This window comes from Athene noctua, chromosome 5 (genome assembly GCF_965140245.1).
Source record: "Athene noctua chromosome 5, bAthNoc1.hap1.1, whole genome shotgun sequence".
Lineage (NCBI taxonomy): Eukaryota > Metazoa > Chordata > Aves > Strigiformes > Strigidae > Athene > Athene noctua.
In genome coordinates, this window is record NC_134041.1 from 24633027 (window position 1) to 24645444 (window position 12418).

Below are 12418 nucleotides of genomic sequence, written 5' to 3' on the forward strand. Positions count from 1 at the left end.
GTTCTAGAAATATAAAGGGCTTGCAGTTGGCCCAGAGAACTTATACTTTAACCAACTAATATTTTAAAAAACCCCAAGGATTAGTTTTTATTTCATAATTGAGTAGTACTGGTATTTGTGCATAATAATGAAAATGCCATTTTTACATGCTACAGGAAATAATCACTAGCACCAAAAAAACCCCACCATGTGAGTGTTTAATGCAATATTAGTATTCTAATACTCCCTACTATTTATAATGAAATAGTCCAATTATGCTTGCAGTGAAAATTTGTTGTTTTTTACTCTATGGCAATCCAGTTACCCACTCTGATGAAAATCCTAAAAGGTTCAAATACCATGTTAATGTGTCCATATACTTCCTCTTCAAAATGACTGAAATTAAGTCTGTGAAACATTACAATTTAATTATGAAATAATGATAAAAGATACAAGATAGAGATGGAGTCTAATACCATGGTCCAACAAGCCCTGTGTAATTTATATATTCTTTTAAATAGCATCTTTTTAAAAGGAGTATTCAGAAATATTTGAAATGGATAATACAGTGGCCTTGCACAGTAAATTCTGTGAAAAAGTCTACTGTCACTTTAATGATGCCTTCACTGGCCTTATGAGCAGTGCCTGCAGATGCTGGAAATAGTGTCATATAATTAAAGTGGACCTAGAAAGAGCACTTAATTCCTTGTAGAGAGTATGCCATGCATGTTACTTCAGGAAAAATCAACTTATATAACCTGATATGCTAGGTTCATAAGGGTATAACAGGTATAGTGTTTCAATTTAGTTGAAAGATAAAAGAAACTATACTGAAAAATAAAAGACACTGGTAATTGCACTGCATTTTTAATAAACTTCCACTTGAAGAAATTCTTCTCATCAGTTGCAATGTTTGCTACTAAATATGGATGCAATAATGCAGAAGATGAACTTCTACATTTATTATAAAGCTCTAGTGCTAATTTAAACATCAACAATTTAAATACAGGCATCTTGTTTCTGAGATCCTAAACCAGCCTGATTTAGCATCTTTGAGCTTATCCCACTTAAACAAATCTAGGTATAGTTGAGACACATGCATATAAACAAGGTCTAAAGATGAACCAATAGCATATCAACTACTCTGGCATAAAAGAGCTCACCTGCATTTCAAGTTAATCATTAATAACAAACCCTCTTACAAATTTACCTCTTTGAGTAAGTTTCCAGCTGCCTATATGATCATGAAGAACTACCTTGCTGTGAAACACTTGCTCTATGTAAAGGGAAGAGATCAGAAGACTCACTGAACTGTTAGAGTAACTTGAGCCACTGCCTTCTTACTATACTATCAGTAGCACTTGGATTTCAACTGTATCTCAACTAACAAGCTCCAAGTAACATAAATGCTATTTCAAGTTGTTCATGGACAATTGGCAGGCATATTGGAGTTAGCTTTTCAAAAGACTTAATATTTTGGTTTTGAATATCATTTCTATGCAATAGAAAAAAATAATCCGTAAGCTAACACTTTAGGAAAAAACAGAACAAAACATATTCTGAAACTGCTTTGAAGTAGCCACCTTATTTTGTAGAAATTAGACAAAAAAATGAGCCTAAATTTCTGATCACAGACAGTCCTTTGTTTTTATTTTATTATTCCCTCCATTTAATTACGCTGTCTTAATTCCAAAACAAAATTAAAGGACTATACTGGGAAGAGCAGTGTGTATGTGCATGTCACAATTATAATAGATAGCATTATAGGGCAAATGCCCATATAGCATAAATTTATGAATTTGTATACTGATTAGTCTGCTGAAGACAGTACTTTTAAACTGGTTTTCCAGACACCAAGTAACTTCTGTTGTTGCCTACATACAACTGCCTTGTTATTTTAAAATCTCTTTGCAATGTATGAACAATCTTTTACTAGTTATGACAACAAATATCTGGGGGACTGCTGAATCAGTTATTTGGTAATCCTTAATCCAAAAATAGATCAGAATTAGTGCTTTGGAATTCAAACCAGAAGCATGCAATCCACATATACCTAAACAGCTGTCTATTTTATTCCCAGCCAAACCTGTTGCAGAATAAACAATCTGAATGCATTTCAAGCGTGAATTACTATGGGATAGAGGAAAGTAATGATAATCCCAAGGTGACTCAGCACAGAGAAAACAAGCTTTATTATGATTGCAGACCTGAACAGTTACTTTTTATTGTTTTTAGGGAAAATATAATCTCACTAAAAGTAGACTGCTTTACGTTACTTTCTGCGGGGTAAGATTAACAATGAAATTTATACTTAAATCAGATGAAAAATCAGGGAATTCTAGACAAATGGCATAATAATTGTATATTGTTAAAATAAATCAGAACATTTCATAATCCATATAGCATCAACAACCAAAACCTATTACTGCAAGTCTCTTAAAAAGAGTCAGTACCAAATAGCATGCTTACTGAAAGTTTATAAAAAAGTAGTTTGCAAGAAACCTGATCATGTGACACTAGTTAATAACAGCTAACACTGCCTTATACAAACCCATAGAGAACCTGTTTGAAAAGTAATTCCTTATCTAGTGTGTTATTTTACACCTTTTGCACAAATTACCTTTCAAAATAAGCTTCTGTATTATGCACACCTTTGCAGAGCAATCTCTTATAAAATTATCGTAGAGATAAATGAAATGAATGATTAGACCAGCATGACATGGACAAAGCCATTGCCAAAATAAGCTATTTGATCAAAGTGAAGCAGTTGGGCAAACTTACAGGAACCAGCTTCCAAAACCATTTGGTAGGAGACTTCAGAGGAAGCAGTAGGGAAAAAGAATAAAAGCAAAAAGCAAAGAAAAAAAAGGAACAATTTATCAATTTCATATATTACTTTTACAAAGCAATTTTCTTTAACATTCTCAGTTTTGTATAACAGTGAATTGTAATTTAATGGTAAGCATTAGTGCACTGTAGCCTACGTACATTGAACTAATTAGCAGAAATAACACTGGAGAAATATGACTGCAGTCTTTGTAGATCAACATTATGATTTTCCCACAAGAGCAGAAAAGATTGTCAGATCAATGCAGTTTTATTTGATGCTTTTACACATCTAATTGTACCCTACATATGCAATTTGACTGAAGAATTCATTTGAGACTTGAAGTCATGATATCACAAGTATCAAAATGAACTCCAGCAGCACATATGGGGAAGCAGGGAAGCTAAAACAATGAAAAAGAAGTATAAACACACTGTAGTATGGTACAACCAATTGCAGTGAAGGTTGCATTAGTTACTTCAAGCCAAACAGTTATGTTTATAACATTTAACAGTATTTTTAAACAATCATATGACAATTTTCAGAACAACAAGAGATGCAGGCAATTATAGTTTTGCAATGACAAATCACATTAGCATCAGCTGCATGATGTGCAATGACCTGAAATGAAGATGGAGTTTTGGCTACTGGCAGAGAAATGATCAGCACTGATACATACAATTCTAAACTCATACGTGATAAAAAATACAACACCAAATTGTAAAGAAGTTGTTTTACAAATATAAAATTTGACCTAAAAGCTTAATCCTAAAGACAATGAAGTCAATGAATTTTTCTATAACTCTATATGCCAGTCTGGCATAATACTTCTACTATGAAGAAAAAAAAAAAATAATCATGTAGCAGTATTAAAAACACACACAAAACTTCACTATTCTATTGATTGCATTGTAGAAATTAAAAAAAAAAAAAAATTACTGAAGTGCAAGGAAGTTTTCGGGGTTTTTTTTTAATGAAGAGAAATATTTTCTGGAAATGGTGAAAAAGCAGTTTTACAACTACTGTTGAAAAAGCTGCTAATAGAAGCCACTTATTTTATGTAGTTGTTAAAACACTGTGCTTCTATAAACCCCTTAGAATAACTGTAGTAGTGAAACAAAGTTTTTTTATATAAAAAAGCTACTGCACATGAAAAGGTACGCATTAGTAACATGATCATTCTCAACATTCGTCTCCTTCATTTAACTGGACTGAGTGGAGAATCCCAAAGTCACTTAGAAGAAATGAACTACAAGATGCATGATTACACGTGGCTCTGGACATTTCAGTCACTAAAGCACTTTCCATGGGGTTCAGTTTCTCTTCACCTGACTAAAATATAATCAATGTATGGAAAAGTACATGAATTTGGAAACATTATCTTGATTTTCAACTGCAGTCAGGAATTCTAAACCTTATAATAAAAAAAGTTTTAGGTAAATGGACTGAGATCACATCTGAGCTGCCTATCCTTCTACTTAACACTGATAGGAACATTCTTTGATTTCTCAAGGTGAAGTGTTTTTCAGACTTGGACTCAAGAGGTCCATTGAGCTCTATTTAATGATACGTCAAAGAGCAACTCTTTGATAAAAGCACACATTTGTTTCAATTCCAAAGAATAGCCCTCTGTAGCAGTACAAACTCAACTCAAAACTAGCAATCCAATATATATTTTTTTGTACTTAGCTGAAACTACTGGTTGAGACAACTATGAACTTGCTTCAAGAGGCTGAAAGACTGAAGATGATTAAGTTTAAATTCAAACATACTGTAAAATTATAAATATACACTTTGGATAGGCACTTAAAGAGAAAAGATAAAGAAAAGCAGAAATCTCTTGGACAACATAATGGGAATTCAATGGCTGTTGAATTGGCACTTAGTATCATCAGAAATATCCTTTTTTCCCCTGGAACTTACTAAAAAAGTCACTACGAAAATAAATTTAGCAGAGAATCCTAACTGACTTCTCACCATGTTAAAAAAACTACCAAAAACCTAACAGACAAAAAGACCCCAAACAACCACAAAACAAAACAAAAACCAAAAGAACAAAACAGTCCCTCAGGTTGAGGGCTTATAGTCGTACAAGAAGATTGTTTAATCCCCCCTAACAAAAAGTTTTAAACATGACTATGATAAATTCAACTCCATCTAAATGCATCCTATGGTGCCAAAAATGGTAGTCATGCCCTTCATTAAAAACTTGTTTCTTCTGTCTTCCTTGCACCATCATTTGTGTTCATGCAGCTGTGTGTTAATTGTATTAACTGGATCATGAAGCTGATCCTGCTGAAAACTCTTCTTGACACATTAGCTTTTGCTAGCAGTGTGGATTTATGACACGTTAAATTGAAAGTGGAACTATGCTGTTAGTGTTTTACCTTCACACAAAAAGTTGCACTGTTTAAACCAATTTTAAAAAACATTTAAAGAATTCATGTCTTTGGATGAATACTCTTTTATTTGTTTCTCTCATAGGATTTACATTGATTTGGCTTAAATCTGGTAAAACTGTTTCAACCTAAATCACAAAAGCAGACAGAAAAATAACAGGTTTTTGAGAAAGCTTTGACTACAGTAGTAGTAAACAGTAGTTTAACCAGTGCAACTGTACAAACAGTACATATTATTCGATTGAAGCCTGAAAACCAAAGTTATTTCATAAAGCAGAACTTGAAATCCTAATTCTGAAAGGAGATGCAGAGACTCTACCAGAAAAGGACGAAGTTACCACAAATCACCGGCTGATCAAGATCCACAGAGGACTACCTGGAACTAAAAACCATATATGCTCCTTCCTCTCATCTTCTACAGGAAGCTAGCAGCAGAAAAAAGTGAAGGAAAACAAAAGCAATCTCATAATCTGTTAATACTGGTTTTATCTGTCCAGAAATGGAAAATACCTGTATCTTATCAGTGGTAACATATATTAATCTGTGTAAATGATGCTTACAATCTCTAAGAAATTTAGAGGTTTACTATTTATTGAGAAAAGGTTCACCGCAGATTTGTAACAAGATAGTAAGGCATTAATTTGGCAGGCCTGAGGATTATGCTGAAGTTATTTTTCACAACTGGTAAATTTATGAATTTGTCACAGTAGAAAATTATAAAATAATTTAAAAGTCTACTAATTAATTTTCTTTTACCTTTTAGGTACATAACTTTGCTGCTTCTTGACCAGCAACTAAAACTAAAGAAAAGCTTTCCCTAATGACTGGAATGATCTATTCTTTTCATGTTTGTTTGCCTATGTCTCCAGATCAGCAGAAGTGGCATTCTTAATTTAAATTTAGTTAGGGTTCAAAACCTGGCCACACCTTAGAAACTCTGAAAGTTAAATATCCAAAGGTGTTTGGCTAGAGCAGAAGGGACATTGCAAATTTCCTTATATTTTAGAATGAAATAATCAGCTTTTGAACTACTAACTGCATTGGTAACACAGAGAACCTAAATTACAAAAAAGGGCCCCAACCTGAGAAGGATGGTGGAAGACAGAAAAGAGGCACAATGAAAAATTCCAGTTCCCCTTCACAGTAAGTCTTAAAATACAAATAGAAGCAGCAGTTAGGCGTTTAAAAACAAAGACAGAAAATAAAACAATTGAATTCAGACACTGAGAATTAAGCTACAACAGTAATATAGGCATAGAAAATGCTATACTTAAATATATAGAAGTATAATGTAATTTTTCCATAAAAATCGAAAATTGTGTAATAATATTGCTTTAGTTAATACAAAGGCAGAATTCAGTCACCCTCCTGCCTTTTCTTGATTGAAGAAAATGTACTGAAACTAATAACTAAAGCCAGGCATAGCATGAAATGAAAAAAAAAAAACAACAAACACACACAAAACCTCAGAAAAATCAAACTAATTAGTACTCAGATAAAAAATAAGTATACCTATTTCAGCAGTACCCAAACCTGGTATAGGAATTTAGCTACAATTATTGCACAGCTTTGCTGAGATATATGAGGTAGTGTCAATGCCAAAGTAACAGGACATGTCACTGATTCTGTGCTATGAAGAGAAGAATGCATGGACTGATGCAATATGGAGATATTCAGGGCAAAACACCTGGGTACCTGTGAATAAATACTAGCAGATGCTTGACAGGAACCACATCATAATTTAACAGAAATTCCCGTTGGAAACTCTGACTAACTTGATTCAATGCAATTGATCCATCCAATGGATCTGTGTTCTAGTTTTCTTTCAATATGATCCACCGTTAAGAAATACAAGTTTTAGTTGTGTTTAATGTGTTTATAAATCTCAGATGCTGGTACGTGTGCAATCACCATTAGCTTTAGCAAAATTAAATGGAAATTTGGGAAATACTACAAGGCATATGAGAAAAAGAATGGCTGAGATTTCAGAATAGTAAATTACTTGAATAGAGCAGTGTTTCTCAAAGAAAACCAGGAGTTAGCAAATCTGAATGAGTTGAAAATATGTTGCTGTCTTCCTACATGCAAAATAAAAAGCTCAGTAATTCAAATTCCTTAAATACTTCAAAATAGTGGACTGAATATTTCATACTCTAGACTTATTTTCTAGAAGCAGATTCCATCTTATCATGGTATTCACCAAACTGTTTATGTACAAATGATATTTTGACTCATATTCCAAATACTTTTGTCCTAATTTCTCTCATGTACTTAAATGTGAAGGATGGCTAATTTTCCAATAGCCTTTCTTTTAAAAAAATTTGCAGTAAATTTACTGTCAGAAGAGACATCTAGGAGTCAACTGGAGCCTGAGGTTTTGCCCCTGCTGAGATTTTAGCTAACAAATCTATGCTCATACAACTTCCTAGCATAGAATACCTTACTTGACACTGTAATTTATACAGCTGAATCTCATGTTGAGGCAGGTAACATAACATGTACCTGGGATAACAGTATCAAAAATTCAGAAAGGCCTTCAGAAAAGAAGGCCTTAATTACAAATTTTTTCATGATATGGCAACTGTAGAATGATTTTGCTATTTTGCAGATGCATTTGTACATTGGCCAACAAAACAAAGCTCAGACTGTGTTATAGCTTCACAATTCATAGGAAAAACTCCACAAAGGCATATACCATTTTAATTTAAATGTTTTATTCCACTGGATCTCCATTTATGAGGTCAGAGTTACAGACTATACAAGTCTTTCAATGGTTGATTCAAGAATGTTGACATTAAAGGTATATTATAAAAGAAAAATTTTATCTTGCTATTTCTAATATAAAATGCATGATATAACAAATTAAAATAAACATTACTGAATTTTTACAAATACAGATAATTTTACGGCATTGCCCTGATAATAATTATCTTTTTGATATATCTTTGTTTACCATATTAAGATTCTCATGAATTTTGGATTTTAAAAATTATTATCTTTCAAAGTGATCTAAAAAACACACAAAACTTCCTACTATTATTTTCAGGAAAAAGAAAAATTGCTAGATGACAGAGGATCATAGGTTATGTCCCCACTTCCCATTGACTTTGTTTGATCTAAATTTGAGAAGTGAACTTGTCAAGGACAGCTTATTCTCCAGATTCCTATGCTATTATCACTACTGAACACATAAAATTCTTTGCATTGAGATATATGGATCAGGGTCATCATTGTAAAAAATACTAGGATATACGCATCAGGGTCATCATTGTAAGAAATACCATTTTCTTTCGCTGAGTCACACACTAACTAATTAGCCTTCATTGTTTCTCTTATTTAAAATGAAACCACAATTGCAAGGACATTCATTGCATTCATGCTTTTTGAAGCTGAACTTCTGATCTAGCCAGGTAACCCACAACTCCTTCAGAGTAGCATTGAAAAGGAGATAGCTGCTTACATGAAAACAGACCAGGATGTGACCTCGGATTACAGCCCTGCAGTAGCTAGGAAATCTGTTCTACATTCAAGTGCAGGGATAATACCAAAGGATGTTAAAACTGATTACCAATTCCCCAATAATAATTACATCATAATAGGATAAGTGATCTCATTCTAAAGCAAGCAGTTTTATATAATCTGGAACTGTATGCTATCCTTCTGTGTTGATAGGTATAATGCTACTTAATTAAAATTGAGCTTCACAAACAAAAAGAAAAAAATCTTGTTAGGAAAGGAAATCAAACATTATCTGGTTTTAGTGTATATATAACAAGACCTGTAATCAACCAGTATTTTTGATCATAGCCAGAGCAATGCTTCCCATGACACCACATAGAGATTTCTCTTTCAAGATACATGCAGTCACAAGGTAAAAACAAAAATCATGGATAAAAATGTGTCGGTCTTTTTCATATCAGATCTGACTACAGTTTTAATTCATTAATCTTAATAAATTCCATAAGACTAACATAACAGATGTTTCCCTGCTGTCAAAGATTTATTTGTCAAAAAGGACAACTGGGAATAAAAAGTGCAACTCTATTAATGTTACATTTAAATGCCTATTTTCATGGAAATGATAAAACTAATAATAAAATGACCTAATACTAGAAGTTTGCTTGCTTTCTCTAACAAGCAGTTAAAAGTTCAGTGTCTGTGAAAATATATTTACCTATACATGCTATATGCAAGTAGTTTTTGTTTACAGATAAATGCTTATTGTTTAGAATATTTTTAACTCCTACACCTACCTTCTGACCTCCTGCAGATTCTGCACTGTGATGCTCTTTTAGCTTTTGTTCCTGTTCCATTATGTCTTTCAAATGTTCATTTACCTAGAGACAGAATGGTTTATTCAGTTGTCTGTTCTAAGAAACAAGTCATTATAAGTTTTCCAAAGGCCTATAAATCACTACCACTGAGTTAACTGAAAAGATTAAACAAATAATTCAGACTACAGCCCTGAAGCATAATCAGCAAATGTCAGTTTCAGATGCAGACACAGGTCACTAGTTGTTAGCTTTACGTTGTACAAACTAACCTGCCCCTTATTATGCTCGATCACATCTGATTAACAGTGTATCCTTGTTACTTGATTTGATTATGCAGTGATGGTTGATCACTTCCAGCAAGATGTGTTCAAATATTAAGAGAATACCTTGGTTTTAAATCATGATAAATTACACAAATCCGATGACAACTCTTTTAAAGAGTCAAAAAGAGATCCTTAAGCAGCCATCATGGCACCTCAACATGACAGTGACTGCCAAGATGTCATATGCAATGTATATACAATAGTATTTTATTTAGACTTTCCATTTATCTGGTTCTCATAACATGTTTAATTCAGTTCTGCAAACTTTGCTTTTCATTATCCATATACGGCAGATGAAGGAACAGCCTGTATCAGACACAGTCTTGATATACCTACCTACATACATATCCTACCCATTCATCTCTAATTGAATCATACAGACTACAAAGGACATCACAGCTTGCTTTTCCAGCACACATACCTTGTTTATCCAGTACATGACAGCATCCTCAATGTCATAAGGTAGATCAGTAGCTTGAAAAAAGGATGAATACTGCTGGGTACATGCAATCACTTTCTCAACACTGACCATCTCTACAGTATATGCCATCATGAGAGTATCAATCATGGCCAAGTGAGCACTCTACGAAGAGAAGCAGCAATACATAATTAGTTTGCAAATCAAAAGATCACTTTCTTATGTATCGTTTCTGAACACAGCCACATATACAAGAAAACCAAAAATGAGTTTTCTGTCTCATTGTTGGGTTTAAAATGAAAGACAAATGAAGACAAACCATGTAACAGACTTGAGAATGCAATACAAAGCACAGGGACATTAAATAAAAAAAAAAAAATGCTTACTGCAGATTACAACAGTGCCTGTAACAAAATTAACACCAAAAATAAAGTACTGGAAACTGAAAGAACAAGCAATTTTAATGATTCAAACATAACTTTGAATAGAGCTAAAGAGATCTTTTAAATTTGTCACGCTGGTGAAAACAAAAACCCCTGCCTGATCAATGTTATTTGTACTAGAAATAAAAGTTGAGACTGCCTGGTAAACAACCTTCATCTTCATAAAAATACTGCATTAATAAGTGGAAGTTTATCTATTTTTAAAGTCATAATCCAGGAAGAAGACACAATTATACTAATCTTACATAAAAAAAGTGATAGAAAATATTTTTTTCTTCTGGTAAACTAATTATGTTACATAGATGCAGCTATATAGGCACAACTATGGTTAAAATAAGCATATACTGAAAAATAAAACAGTTTCTGTTAAAAGAAGAGGTATATTTCTCCTGGTGTTGTTATGTATTGAAAGACAATGAAACAACAGCAGAGATGATGACAACCAGGATTTACATTAGATTCTTGTGACTGAGTAAGAAAATTATGGCAGTTTGTAGATGCAGTGCCTACAGCTAAACAGATTTGTTTCTCCTTCATGTTAAGTACAGCAACAGCTCTCTAGGTATTAAGCAACGTTGCCCATGAACCAGAACAATTTTCAAAGACAGTATTTTTTAAAACATTGCCTTTAAACACAGGTCATGATGCAAACAAAGATCCCAAACACTTGTTAACACCATCGCTTCAATTCTATTAAAAATATTCATATAAACATCTCCCAAGGTAGCTGTAACAGCCATGGCAACAGCAACGAACATGAGCCACACAGCAATATGTTACCTAATCATTACAGTCAAGGTAGTACACACACATCATTTATTCCAGAATTCCTGGCAGGAAAAAGATGAACAGATCCACACTTTGTGCTGTCCTCAGTGTTTGTATCGCCAATGAAAGTGATCACGCTGGCCTCAGAAGCAGGCAGCAGCACATACCCATTTTTTTAAAAAAATGCAGTTAAGTTGCTCTATTTGATAAAAAAGAGGCAAGCTGTACCTACACATTCACAGAACAGATTGTGACAGCTAACCTTTCTGAGATGGGCTTATTCTCTCTGGACCGTGGATGTGACCCCAGAGTCCCCTGTCTGCCACACACTCCATCCATGGTCCCAGCACAAACAGTGCAGCTAGGCTAGGAACTTCGCTTCTGCCACCGTATTAATGAATTTATTTACAGACCTTTAGCGGTCAACTACTGAGACAAGCTCTTAGGTGCGAATGAAGAACAGAGCTGAGGAGGTGAATGCTTGCCACCCAAAGTATTTAAGAAGGAAATGGCAGAGTATTGCCCATAACCAGCCTCCTGAGGAACCCGCACTCCAGTGTGAAAATACAGCAATTCTGTACATAGATACGAGTCATTCCTTTGTTGGCCCAGCGACACAGTGCAGAGGAGTTCAGATAGAGTATCACATCAACTGCTAGTAAAGTCCCAAAACATTGTGAGAGATTACAGAGCCTGGGTCAGCAATACAAATCCATGCAGTTCTGCAAGGGCTTCCAAATCAAAGTCACAGAAAAGTAGTTTAGCAAGTGCAAAACAGGCAGGAAGAAGGGAAGACTTGGATTGCATCTGACATCCAGGAGTCATTGCTCTGATGTTCTTTTCCTGCTATATCTTTGTTGCCTAGTCTGAGTGGCACCTGGGTTAAAACCTTGTGCCATTTTCAGAACCTCCTCAGAAAATGAAGAGATATTAAAATAGCAAGAGAGCTTAAAAAGCTGGATTTGCTTTTTAAGAGGAGGTAGTGCA

General features: G+C 34.0%; 1 protein-coding gene across 3 annotated transcripts in view; it reads right to left on the minus strand.

Annotated features, from left to right (window-relative positions):
• Positions 1-12418, minus strand: part of CAMSAP2 (calmodulin regulated spectrin associated protein family member 2) — a 90647-nt gene that overhangs the window by 33876 nt on the left and 44353 nt on the right. For 2 of the 3 annotated variants that reach the window (XM_074906744.1, XM_074906745.1), the window contains exons 3-5: positions 10224-10385; positions 9459-9542; positions 2761-2793 (exon numbers count right to left, since the gene is read on the minus strand). In XM_074906744.1, the coding sequence (XP_074762845.1) occupies positions 2761-2793; positions 9459-9542; positions 10224-10385 (279 nt within the window). The remainder of the gene's footprint in view (positions 1-2760; positions 2794-9458; positions 9543-10223; positions 10386-12418) is intronic. The other variant, XM_074906746.1, reaches the window with a different exon arrangement.